The sequence below is a fragment of the Petromyzon marinus genome, chromosome 57 (assembly GCF_048934315.1).
Source record: "Petromyzon marinus isolate PM22_M1 ecotype Great Lakes invasive population chromosome 57, UKy_Petmar_22M1.pri1.0, whole genome shotgun sequence".
NCBI classification, from domain to species: Eukaryota; Metazoa; Chordata; class Hyperoartia; order Petromyzontiformes; family Petromyzontidae; genus Petromyzon; species Petromyzon marinus.
Genome location: NC_133723.1, coordinates 5,599,184 through 5,612,015, shown reverse-complemented (window position 1 = coordinate 5,612,015; position 12,832 = coordinate 5,599,184). Strand labels below are relative to the sequence as shown.

General features: G+C 52.0%; 2 protein-coding genes across 2 annotated transcripts; both read right to left on the bottom strand.

Annotated features, from left to right (window-relative positions):
- Positions 1-623: 623 nt before the first annotated feature.
- Positions 624-2,578, bottom strand: LOC142905679 (uncharacterized). The gene is made up of 2 exons (XM_076052588.1): positions 2,549-2,578; positions 624-1,683 (listed from the first exon to the last, which is right to left on the bottom strand). The coding sequence occupies exons 1-2, from the start codon at positions 2,576-2,578 to the stop codon at positions 733-735; spliced, it is 981 nt and encodes a 326-aa protein (XP_075908703.1). The 3' UTR covers positions 624-732.
- Positions 2,579-4,156: 1,578 nt separating this feature from the next.
- Positions 4,157-7,615, bottom strand: LOC142905711 (uncharacterized). Its single transcript, XM_076052780.1, has 2 exons — positions 7,607-7,615; positions 4,157-7,052 (listed from the first exon to the last, which is right to left on the bottom strand). Exons 1-2 carry the CDS (start codon positions 7,613-7,615, stop codon positions 4,236-4,238), a joined length of 2,826 nt encoding a protein of 941 aa, XP_075908895.1. The 3' UTR covers positions 4,157-4,235.
- Positions 7,616-12,832: the final 5,217 nt, after the last annotated feature.

The following is a 12,832-nucleotide window of genomic DNA, read 5'->3' as shown; positions in this document are numbered from 1 at the left end:
CTGCTGTTGAGACTGTTGAGCCTGGAGCTGGTGTTGAGACTGTTGAGCCTGGAGCTGCTGTTGAGACTGTTGAGCCTGGCGTTGCAGTTGAGACTGTTGAGCCTGGAGCTGCTGTTGAGACTGTTGAGCCTGGCGCTGCAGTTGAGACTGTTGAGCCTGGAGCTGCCGTTGAGATTGTTGAGCCTAGAGCTGCTGTTGAGACTGTTGAGCCTGGCGCTGCTGTTGAGACTGTTGACCCTGGAGCTGCCGTTGAGATTGTTGAGCCTGGAGCTGCTGTTGAGACTGTTGAGCCTTGCTCTACTGTTGAGACTGTTGAGCCTGGAGCTGGTGTTGAGACTGTTGAGCCTGGAGCTGCTGTTGAGCCTGTTGAGCCTGGCGCTGCAGTTGAGACTGTTGAGCCTGGAGCTGCTGTTGAGACTGTTGAGCCTGGAGCTGCAGTTGAGACTGTTGAGGCTGACACTGCAGTTGACACTGTTGAGCCTGGCGCTGCTGTTGAGACTGTTGAGCCTGGCGCTGCAGTTGAGACTGTTGAGGCTGGAGCAGCTGTTGAAACTGTTGAGCCTGGCACTGCTGTTGAGACTGTTGAGGCTGGCGCTGCAGTTGACACTGTTGAGCCTGGCGCTGCTGTTGAGACTGTTGAGCCTGGAGCTGCTGTTGAGACTGTTGAGCTTGGAGCTGCTGTTGAGGCTGTTGAGCCTTGAGCTGCTGTTGAGACTGTTGAGCCGAGAGCTGCTATTGAGACTGATGAGCCTGGCGCTGCTGTTGAGACAGTTGAGGCGAGAGCAGCTGTTGAGACTGTTGAGCCTGGAGCTGCTGTTGAGCCTGTTGAGCCTGGAGTTGCTGTTGAGACTGTTGAGCCTGAAGCTGCTGTTGAGACTGTTGAGCCTGGAGCTGCTGTTGAGACTGTTGAGCCTGGCGCTGTTGAGACAGTTGAGCCTGGAGCTGTTGTTGACAATGTTGAGCCTGGAGCTGCTGTTGAGACTGTTGAGCTCGGAGCAGCTGTTGAGACCGTTGAGCCTGGAGCTGCTGTTGAGACTGTTGAGCCTGGCACTGCAGTTGAGACTGTTGAGCCTGCAGCTGGTGTTGAGACTGTTGAGCCTGGAGCTGCTGTTGAGACTGTTGATCCTGGAGCTGCCGTTGAGATTGTTGAGCCTGGAGCTGCTGTTGAGACTGTTGAGCCTGGTGCTGCTGTTGAGACTGTTGAGCCTGGCGCTGCAGTTGAGACTGTTGAGCCTGGAGCTGCAGTTGAGACTGTTGAGCCTGGTGCTGCAGTTGAGACTGTTGAGCCTGGAGCTGCTGTTGATACTGTTGAGCCTGGAGCTGCTGTTGAGACTGTTGAGCCTGGAACTGCTGCTGAGACTGTTGAGCCTGGAGCTGCTGTTGAGACTGTTGAGCCTGGAGCTGCTGCTGAGACTGTTGAGCCTGGCGCTGCTGTTGAGACTGTTGAGCCAGGAGCTGCTGTTGAGACTGTTGAGCCTGGCGCTGCTGTTGAGACTGTTGAGCCTGGCGCTGCTGTTGAGACTGTTGAGCCTGGAGCTGCTGCTGAGACTGTTGAGCCTTGCCCTGCAGTTGAGACTGTTGAGCCTGGAGCTGCTGTTGAGACTGTTGAGCCTGGCGCTGCTGTTGAAACTGTTGAGCCTGGCGCTGCTGTTGAGACTGTTGAGCCTGGCGCTGCTGTTGAGACTGTTAAGCCTGGAGCTTCTGTTGAGACTGTTGAGCCTGGCGCTGCTGTTGAAACTGTTGAGCCTGGTGCTGCTGTTGAGACTGTTGATCCTGGAGGTACTGTTGAGACTGTTGAGCCTGGAGCTGCTGTTGAGACTGTTGAGCCTGGAGCTGCTGTTGAGACTGTTGAGCCTGGCTCAGCTGTTGAGACTGTTGATCCTGGAGGTACTGTTGAGACTGTTGAGCCTGGGGCTGCTGTTGAAACTGTTGAGCCTGGCGCTGCTGTTGGAACTGTTGAGCCTGGCGCTGCTGTTGAAAATGTTGAGCCTGGAGCTGTAGTTGAGACTGTTGAGCCTGGAGCTGCTGTTGAGACTGTTGACCCTGGAGCTGCCGTTGAGATTGTTGAGCCTGGAGCTGCTGTTGAGACTGTTGAGCCTGGCGCTGCAGTTGAGACTGTTGAGCCTGGAGCAGCTGTTGAAACTGTTGAGCCTGGCACTGCAGTTGAGACTGTTGAGCCTGGAGCAGCTGTTGAAACTGTTGAGCCTGGCGCTGCTGTTGAGACTGTTGAGGCTGGCGCTGCAGTTGACACTGTTGAGCCTGGTGCTGCAGTTGAGACTGTTGAGCCTGGAGCTGCTGTTGAGACTGTTGAGCTTGGAGCCGCTGTTGAGGCTGTTGAGCCTGCAGTTGCTGTTGAGACTGTTGAGCCTGAAGCAGCTGTTGAGACTGTTGAGCCTGGAGCTGCTGTTGAGACAGTTGAGCCTGGAGCTGCTGTTGAGACTGTTGAGCCTGGAGCTGCTGTTGAGACTGTTGAGCCTGGAGCTGCTGTTGAGACTGTTGAGCCTGGAGCTGCTGTTGACAATGTTGAGCCTGGTGCTGCTGTAGAGACTGTTGAGCTCGGAGCAGCTGTTGAGACCATTGAGCCTGGAGCTGCTGTTGAGACTGTTGAGCCTGGCTCTGCAGTTGAGACTGTTGAGCCTGCAGCTGGCGTTGAGATTGTTGAGCCTGGAGCTGCTGTTGAAACTGTTGAGCCTGGAGCTGCTGTTGAGACTGTTGATCCTGGAGCTGCAGTTGAGATTGTTGAGCCTGGAGCTGCTGTTGAGACTGTTGAGCCTGGAGCTGCTGTTGAGACTGTTGAGCCTGGAGCTGCTGCTGAGACTGTTGAGCCTTGCCCTGCAGTTGAGATTGTTGAGCCTGGAGCTGCTGTTGAGACTGTTGAGCCTGGCGCTGCTGTTGAAACTGTTGTGCCTGGAGCTGCCGTTGAGATTGTTGAGCCTGGGGCTGCTGTTGAGAATGTTGAGCCTGCCGCTGCTGTTGAGACTGTTGACCCTGGAGCTGCCGTTGAGATTGTTGAGCCTGGAGCTGCTGTTGAGACTGTTGAGCCTGGAGTTTGTGTTGAGACTGTTGAGCTTGGAGCTGCTGTTGAGACAGTTGAGCCTGGAGCTGCTGTTGAGACTGTTGAGCCTGGAGCTGGTGTTAAGACTGTTGAGCCTGGCACTGCAGTTGAGACTGTTGAGCCTGGCGCTGCTGTTGAGACTGTTGTGCCTGGAGCTGCCGTTGAGATTGTTGAGCCTGGAGCTACTGTTGAGACTGTTGAGCCTGGCGCTGCTGTTGAGACTGTTGACCCTGGAGCTGCCGTTGAAATTGTTGAGCCTGGAGCTGCTGTTGAGACTGTTGAGCCTGGAGCTGGTGTTGAGACTGTTGAGCCTGGAGCTGCTGTTGAGACTGTTGAGCCTGGCGCTGCAGTTGAGACTGTTGAGCCTGGAGCTGCTGTTGAGACTGTTGAGCCTGGAGCTGGTGTTGAGACTGTTGAGCCTGAAGCTGCTGCTGAGACTGTTGAGCCTGGAGCTGCTGTTGAGACTGTTGAGCCTGGAGCTGCTGTTGAGATTGTTGAGCCTGGAGCTGCTGTTGAGACTGTTGAGCCTGGCGCTGCTGTTGAGACTGTTGACCCTGGAGCTGCCGTTGAGACTGTTGAGCCTGGAGCTGCTGTTGAGACTGTTGAGCCTGGAGCTGCTGTTGAGACTGTTGAGCCTGGCGCTGCTGTTGAGATTGTTGAGCCTGGAGCTGCTGTTGAGACTGTTGAGCTTGGCACTGCAGTGGAGACTGTTGAGCCTGGAGCTGCCATTGAGATTGTTGAGCCTGGAGCTGCTGTTGAGACTGTTGAGCCTGGCTCTACTGTTGAGACTGTTGAGCCTGGAGCTGGTGTTGAGACTGTTGAGCGTTGAGCTGTTGTTGAGACTGTTGAGCCTGGCGCTGCAGTTGAGACTGTTGAGCCTGGAGCAGCTGTTGAAACTGTTGAGCCTGGCGCTGCTGTTGAGACTGTTGAGGCAGACGCTGCTGTTGAGACTGTTGAGCCGAGAGCTGCTGTTGAGACTGTTGAGCCTGGAGCTGCTGTTGAGACTGTTGAGCCTGGAGCTGCTGTTGAGGCTGTTGAGCCTGGAGCTGCTGTTTGGACTGTTGAGCCTGGAGCTGCAGTTGAGACTGTTGAGCCTGGAGCTGCTGTTGAGCCTGTTGAGCCTGAAGCTGCTGTTGAGACTGTTGAGCCTGGAGCTGCTGTTGAGACTGTTGAGCCTGGCTCAGCTGTTGAGACTGTTGATCCTGGAGGTACTGTTGAGACTGTTGAGCCTGGGGCTGCTGTTGAAACTGTTGAGCCTGGCGCTGCTGTTGGAACTGTTGAGCCTGGCGCTGCTGTTGAAAATGTTGAGCCTGGAGCTGTAGTTGAGACTGTTGAGCCTGGAGCTGCTGTTGAGACTGTTGACCCTGGAGCTGCCGTTGAGATTGTTGAGCCTGGAGCTGCTGTTGAGACTGTTGAGCCTGGCGCTGCAGTTGAGACTGTTGAGCCTGGAGCAGCTGTTGAAACTGTTGAGCCTGGCACTGCAGTTGAGACTGTTGAGCCTGGAGCAGCTGTTGAAACTGTTGAGCCTGGCGCTGCTGTTGAGACTGTTGAGGCTGGCGCTGCAGTTGACACTGTTGAGCCTGGTGCTGCAGTTGAGACTGTTGAGCCTGGAGCTGCTGTTGAGACTGTTGAGCTTGGAGCCGCTGTTGAGGCTGTTGAGCCTGCAGTTGCTGTTGAGACTGTTGAGCCTGAAGCAGCTGTTGAGACTGTTGAGCCTGGAGCTGCTGTTGAGACAGTTGAGCCTGGAGCTGCTGTTGAGACTGTTGAGCCTGGAGCTGCTGTTGAGACTGTTGAGCCTGGAGCTGCTGTTGAGACTGTTGAGCCTGGAGCTGCTGTTGACAATGTTGAGCCTGGTGCTGCTGTAGAGACTGTTGAGCTCGGAGCAGCTGTTGAGACCATTGAGCCTGGAGCTGCTGTTGAGACTGTTGAGCCTGGCTCTGCAGTTGAGACTGTTGAGCCTGCAGCTGGCGTTGAGATTGTTGAGCCTGGAGCTGCTGTTGAAACTGTTGAGCCTGGAGCTGCTGTTGAGACTGTTGATCCTGGAGCTGCAGTTGAGATTGTTGAGCCTGGAGCTGCTGTTGAGACTGTTGAGCCTGGAGCTGCTGTTGAGACTGTTGAGCCTGGAGCTGCTGCTGAGACTGTTGAGCCTTGCCCTGCAGTTGAGATTGTTGAGCCTGGAGCTGCTGTTGAGACTGTTGAGCCTGGCGCTGCTGTTGAAACTGTTGTGCCTGGAGCTGCCGTTGAGATTGTTGAGCCTGGGGCTGCTGTTGAGAATGTTGAGCCTGCCGCTGCTGTTGAGACTGTTGACCCTGGAGCTGCCGTTGAGATTGTTGAGCCTGGAGCTGCTGTTGAGACTGTTGAGCCTGGAGTTTGTGTTGAGACTGTTGAGCTTGGAGCTGCTGTTGAGACAGTTGAGCCTGGAGCTGCTGTTGAGACTGTTGAGCCTGGAGCTGGTGTTAAGACTGTTGAGCCTGGCACTGCAGTTGAGACTGTTGAGCCTGGCGCTGCTGTTGAGACTGTTGTGCCTGGAGCTGCCGTTGAGATTGTTGAGCCTGGAGCTACTGTTGAGACTGTTGAGCCTGGCGCTGCTGTTGAGACTGTTGACCCTGGAGCTGCCGTTGAAATTGTTGAGCCTGGAGCTGCTGTTGAGACTGTTGAGCCTGGAGCTGGTGTTGAGACTGTTGAGCCTGGAGCTGCTGTTGAGACTGTTGAGCCTGGCGCTGCAGTTGAGACTGTTGAGCCTGGAGCTGCTGTTGAGACTGTTGAGCCTGGAGCTGGTGTTGAGACTGTTGAGCCTGAAGCTGCTGCTGAGACTGTTGAGCCTGGAGCTGCTGTTGAGACTGTTGAGCCTGGAGCTGCTGTTGAGATTGTTGAGCCTGGAGCTGCTGTTGAGACTGTTGAGCCTGGCGCTGCTGTTGAGACTGTTGACCCTGGAGCTGCCGTTGAGACTGTTGAGCCTGGAGCTGCTGTTGAGACTGTTGAGCCTGGAGCTGCTGTTGAGACTGTTGAGCCTGGCGCTGCTGTTGAGATTGTTGAGCCTGGAGCTGCTGTTGAGACTGTTGAGCTTGGCACTGCAGTGGAGACTGTTGAGCCTGGAGCTGCCATTGAGATTGTTGAGCCTGGAGCTGCTGTTGAGACTGTTGAGCCTGGCTCTACTGTTGAGACTGTTGAGCCTGGAGCTGGTGTTGAGACTGTTGAGCCTTGAGCTGTTGTTGAGACTGTTGAGCCTGGCGCTGCAGTTGAGACTGTTGAGCCTGGAGCAGCTGTTGAAACTGTTGAGCCTGGCGCTGCTGTTGAGACTGTTGAGGCAGACGCTGCTGTTGAGACTGTTGAGCCGAGAGCTGCTGTTGAGACTGTTGAGCCTGGAGCTGCTGTTGAGACTGTTGAGCCTGGAGCTGCTGTTGAGGCTGTTGAGCCTGGAGCTGCTGTTTGGACTGTTGAGCCTGGAGCTGCAGTTGAGACTGTTGAGCCTGGAGCTGCTGTTGAGCCTGTTGAGCCTGAAGCTGCTGTTGAGACTGTTGAGCCTGGAGCTGCTGTTGAGACTGTTGAGCCTGGTGCTGCAGTTGAGACAGTTGAGGCTAGAGCTGCTGTTGACAATGTTGAGCCTGGAGCTGCTGTTGAGACTGTTGAGCTCGGAGCAGCTGTTGAGACCGTTGAGCCTGGAGCTGCTGTTGAGACTGTTGAGCCTGAAGCTGCTGTTGAGACTGTTGAGCCTGGCGTTGCTGTTGAGACGGTTGAGCCTGGCGCTGCTGTTGAGGCTGGAGCTGTTACTGTGGCTCTTGAGGATAGTGCTGCTGATGAGGCTGATATACCTGGAGCTGCTGTTGAGGCTGATGACGCTGCAGTTGCCGTTATTGTTGTGATTAGTGCGACTGTTGGTGGCGTTGTTTCTGATGATATGGGTCCTACTATTGCCATGGAAGATGGGCTTGTTAATATTTTTGCTGTTGTTGTAGTTGATGTGCCTATTGTGGTTATTGGTGTTGAGTTTGTTAGGCTAGGAGCTGTTGTTGTTTTTGCAGTTGTGCCTGAAAAGTTGTAATATTTGCATAGCGTTAGGAGTATGAATAAAAATGGAATATTATGCATTTGCCACATTCATTGAGAACATTACTTTTGCGGAACATCTAACCAGTTAATTATTGGTTGATCAATGGATAGTACAAAACACAGAAGCAGACTTTGAATACATATCGGAGAGCTGTGCAGTGCAGCAAAAAACCAAGTTCTCTTGAATTCTATTCAAGAATCCATTCTCTGTTTTTCAACATTGTGGTCAATGGTAGCGCTTCTCTAGTGACTACAGCGTTCATGTGAACCCATTTCATGTAATCTATATAGCATAGCCAAGTAACACGTGATTTGATGAATGCACTGGGAGATTAAGGATGGTTTCTGGTCGATGCGTAAGTCTGCATAAGTAATTGGTGACTGATAGACGCATTTCGCTTCAGAACCCACTTTGGTTGTGTGGCTGAAACCCAGATTAGAACCCAGGATCTCGGCAGTGCCGACTCAGCGTCTGCGACACATTATTAGCCACCTGCCCACCTCAAACATCATCAACTTTGATGGATGCACGTTTACCTGTGCTTGGAGATGAGGTTGTTGTCTTCACTGTGTTGATTGGTGCATTTGTCACAGAGACGAATGGAGCTTTGGTAAAAAGGGAAACGCACAAGTTAAAATTGGTTCTCAGTAGGATAAGGGTGATATAAACAGAATATGTATTCATATTGGAAGAAATCTGATGAGCTGTGAAGCTCTTTTTCGCAGATGTTCAGTCAGGGCTTGTAAATATTGTGGATTTGTTCTCCCAACATGCCATTCGTTACTCGTACAGCACACCAGTGGGTGTGCTGTACGAGTAACGAATGGCATGTTCTATTTAAGTGACAAACCTTACATATTGGCTGTGTCAGATGGTGGTGGGTGTAACGACACATTTCTATTTACGCGATCTAACCCAACAAAAACCCCTATATTATGGATGAAATTGGCCGCGACAGCCTTCGTGTTAACCGGTCAGAACGTTACAACAACAAACATTACAAAACATGATAGGAGTGTGAAGTATAGGAAAGGTAACCAAATCACTTCCCCTGCACCTCCAATTAGCACGGTTGGCTATATACAAAACATTCAAACAAAACAAAGTAATTTTTTTTCATAAGGAGGGAAGTGGACATGGGATACACGCTGCAATGTCATGCACTGATTCCACAGACCATAGGATACTCTTTGTGACATTGGTGACTTGAGGAAATAGCGGAGCTGAGAAATGGTTATGAATTTATCAACAATATTTAAGAGCCTCGCTTGACTCTCCCCTCACTACTTCTCCGCTCTCATCTCACACTACTTTCATCCTTGCACTCCCAAACCTCCCCCCCTCATCTCATTATAATCCCCTCTCATCGCACTCTACACATATATATATTACGTATCGAATATTGTTTTCAATTTGTTTCAATGACAACCAAAGGCTAAATTATTGGGAGAAATGTTGAATGGCAGGCTCTCCCAGTTGTCTTGTTCAGCACCGGCGACAAAGCGTTCAGAGGCACGTTCACATCCAGAAATGTTTTTACCTTCGGAAATAGTCTGAGGACTTGAAGAGGTAAGGATCGTCGTTTTTATCGCTGTTGTGGATCCTGCAAGAAGTAAAATGTAAAACATCAACAAATGCAACAGCAGTTACTAATTCGTTTTGAATCATTCCGTAAATGTTATTATTGTAATGTTGGACATGATGACGTTTGCATTCCATGATTGATTTATTATTGTTGTTTCAGGTGTTCTTGTCTGGGGCAGGATTTCTATGAATGTGGCTTGTATGTAAAACATGTTTCGTATTAATATTGTAATGAGATGGTCCGCTGATGTTGCCTGCAAACATTTTTATACCTGGTGCAGATGAAACCGTAGTAATTGCATTTTATGTTTGTTTTGTTTTTGTTGTTTAGATTGTTGTTGTTTAGTGCAGGATTTGTGTGAACGTGGCCAGTATGTAAAACATTTTGGAAGCGATATTGTCGTGAGATGGTGGGCTGCTGTTGCCTGCAAACATTTTAATACCTGGTGCAGATGAAAGCGTAATTTTCACAGCTGTTGAAGGAGCCGTTACTGAGCTTGGCCCAGCTGTAGAGTAGTAGGATACTGCTACCGAATATGATGTTGGTGCCGATGGTGCAGAAGAGACTGGGGCAGTTGATGAAGTTGCAGTTCCTTGTGCAGTTGAAGCAGAAGAGACTGGGGCTGTTGATGAAGATGCAGTTCCTGCTGCAGCTGAAGCAGAAGAGACTGGGGCTGTTGATGAAGGTGCAGTTCCTGGTGCAGTTGAGGCAGAAGAGACTGGGGCTGTTGATGAAGGTGCAGTTCCTGGTGCTGTTGAAGCAGAAGAGACTGGAGCTGTTGATGAAGGTGCAGTTCCTGGTGCAGTTGAAGCAGAAGAGACTGGGCCTGTTGATGAAGGTGCAGTTCCTGGTGCAGTTGAGGCAGAAGAGACTGCGACCGTTGATGAAAGGGCAGTTCCTGGTGCAGTTGAGGCAGAAGAAACTGGGGTTGTTGATGAAAGTGCAGTTCCTGGTGCAGTTGACGCAGACGAGACTGGGGCTGTTGATGAAGGTGCAGTTCCTGCTGCAGTTGAAGCAGAAGAGACTGGGGCTGTTGATGAAGGTGCAGTTCCTGGCACAGTTGAGGCAGAAGAGACTGGGGCTGTTGGTGAAGGTGCAGTTCCTGGTGCAGTTGACGCAGAAGAAACGTGGGCTGTTGATGAAGGTGCAGTTCCTGCTATAGTTGAAGCAGAAGAGACTGGGGCTGTTGATGAAGGTGCAGTTCCTCCTGCAGTTGAGGCAGAAGAGACTGGGGCTGTTGATGAAGATGCAGTTCCTGGTGCAGTTGAGGCAGAAGAGACTGGGACTGTTGATGAAGGTGCAGTTCCTGGTGCAGTTGACGCAGAAGAGACTGGGGCTGTTGATGAAGGTGCAGTTCCTGGCGCAGTTGAGGCAGAAGAGACTGGGGCTGTTGATGAAGGTGCAGTTCCTGGTGCAGTTGACGCAGAAGAGACTTGGGCTGTTGATGAAGGTGCAGTTCCTGGTGCAGTTGAGGCAGAAGAGACTGGGGATGTTGATGATGGTGCAGTTCCTGCTGCAGTTGAGGCAGAAGAGACTGGGGCTGTTGATGAAGGTGCAGTTCCTGGTGCAGTTGAGGCAGAAGAGACTGGGGCTGTTGATGAAGGTGCAGTTCCTGGTGCAGTTGACGCAGAAGAGACTGGGGCTGTTGATGAAGGTGCAGTTCCTGGTGCAGTTGAGGCAGAAGAGACTGGGGCTGTTGATAAAGGTGCAGTTCCTGCTACAGTTGAAGCAGAAGAGACTCGGGCTGTTGATGATGGTGCAGTTCCTGGTGCAGTTGAGGCAGAAGAGACTGGGACTGTTGATGAAAGGGCAGTTCCTTGTGCAGTTGAGGCAGAAGAAACTGGGGTTGTTGATGAAGTTCCTTGTGCAGTTGAGGCAGAAGAGACTGGGGCTGTTGATGAAGGTGCAGTTCCTTGTGCAGTTGAAGCAGAAGAGACTGGGGCTGTTGATGAAGGTGCAGTTCCTGGTGCAGTTGAGGCAGAAGAGACTGGGATTGTTGATGAAGGTGCAGTTCCTGGTGCAGTTGAAGCAGAAGAGACTGGGGCTGTTGATGAAGGTGCAGTTCCTGGTGCAGTTGACACAGAAGAGACTAGGGCTGTTGATGAAGGTGCAGTTCCTGCTGCAGTTGAAACAGAAGAGACTGGGGCTGTTGATGAAGGTGCAGTTCCTGGTGCAGTTGAAGCAGAGGAGACTGGGGCTGTTGATGAAGGTGCAGTTCCTGGTGCAGTTGAGGCAGAAGAGACTGGGGCTGTTGATGAAGGTCCAGTTCCTTGTGCAGTTGACGCAGAAGAGACTGGGGCTGTTGATGAAGGTGCAGGTCCTGGTGCAGTTGAGGCAGAAGAGACTGGGGCTGTTGATGAAGGTGCAGTTCCTGGAGCAGTTGAAGCAGAAGAGACTGGGGCTGTTGATGAAGGTGCAGTTCCTGCTGGAGTTGAGGCAGAAGAGACAGGGACTGTTGATGAAATGGCAGTTCCTGGTGCAGTTGAGGCAGAAGAAACTGGGGTTGTTGATGAAGGTGCAGTTCCTGGTGCAGTTGGCACAGAGGAGACTGGGGCTGTTGATGAAGATGCAGTTCCTGCTGCAGTTGAAGCAGAAGAGACTGGGGCTGTTGATGAAGGTGCCGTTCCTGGTGCAGTTGAGGCAGAAGAGACTGGGGCTGTTGATGAAGGTGCAGTTCCTGGTGCAGTTGAGGCAGAAGAGACTGGGGCTGTTGATGAAGGTGCAGTTCCTGGTGCAGTTGAGGCAGAAGAGACTGGGGCTGTTGATGAAGGTGCAGTTCCTGGTGCAGTTGAAGCAGAAGAGACTGGGGCTGTTGATGAAGTTGCAATTCCTGGTGCGGTTGACGCAGAAGAGACTGGGGCTGTTGATGAAGATGCAGTTCCTGGTGCAGTTGACGCAGAAGAGACTGGGGCTGTTGATGAAGGTGCAGTTTCTGGTGCAGATGAGGCAGAAGAGACTGGGGCTGTTGATGAAGGTGCAGTTCCTGGTGCAGTTGAAGCAGAAGAGACTGGGGCTGTTGATGAAGGTGCAGTTCCTGGTGCAGTTAAGGCAGAAGAGACTGGGGCTGTTGATGAAGGTGCAGTTCCTGGTGCAGTTGAGGCAGAAGAGACTGGGGCTGTTGATGAAGGTGCAGTTCCTGGTGCAGTTGAGGCAGAAGAGACTGGGGCTGTTGATGAAGGTGCAGTTCCTTGTGCAGTTGAAGCAGAAGAGACTGGGGCTGTTGATGAAGGTGCAGTTCCTGGTGCAGTTGAGGCAGAAGAGACTAGGCCTGTTGATGAAGGTGCAGTTCCTGGAGCAGTTGAAGCAGAAGAGACTGGGGCTGTTGATGAAGGTGCAGTTCCTGCTGCAGTTGATGCAGAAGAGACTGGGGCTGTTGATGAAGGTGCAGTTCCTGGTGTAGTTGAGACAGAAGAGACTGGGGCTGTTGATGAAGGTGCAGTTCCTGGTGCAGTTGACGCAGAAGAGACTGGGACTGTTGATGAAAGGGCAGTTCCTGGTGCAGTTGAGGCAGAAGAAACTGGGGTTGTTGATGAAGGTGCAGTTCCTGGTGCAGTTGGCACAGAAGAGACTGGGGCTGTTGATGAAGCTGCAGTTCCTGCTGCAGTTGAAGCAGAAGAGACTGGGGCTGTTGATGAAGGCGCAGTTCCTGGTGCAGTTGAGGCCAAAAAGACTGGGGCTGTTGATGAAGGTGCAGTTCCTGGTGCAGTTGAGGCAGAAGAGACTGGGGCTGTTGATGAAGGTGCAGTTCCTGGTGCAGTTGAGGCAGAAGAGACTGTGGCTGTTGATGAAGGTGCAGTTCCTGGTGCAGTTGAGGCAGAAGAAACTGGGACTGTTGATGAAGGTGCAGTTCCTGGTGCAGTTGAGGCAGAAGAGACTGGGGCTGTTGATGAAGGTGCAGTTCCTGGTGCAGTTGAGGCAGAAGAAACTGGGACTGTTGATGAAAGGGCAGTTCCTGGTGCAGTTGAGGCAGAAGAAACTGGGGCTGTTGATGAAGGTGCAGTTCCTGCTGCAGTTGAGGCAGAAGAGACGGGAGCTGTTGATGAAGGTGCAGTTCCTGGTGCAGTTGAGGCAAAAGAGACTGGGACTGTTGATGAAAGGGCAGTTCCTGGTGCAGTTGAGGCAGAAGAGACTTGGGCTGTTG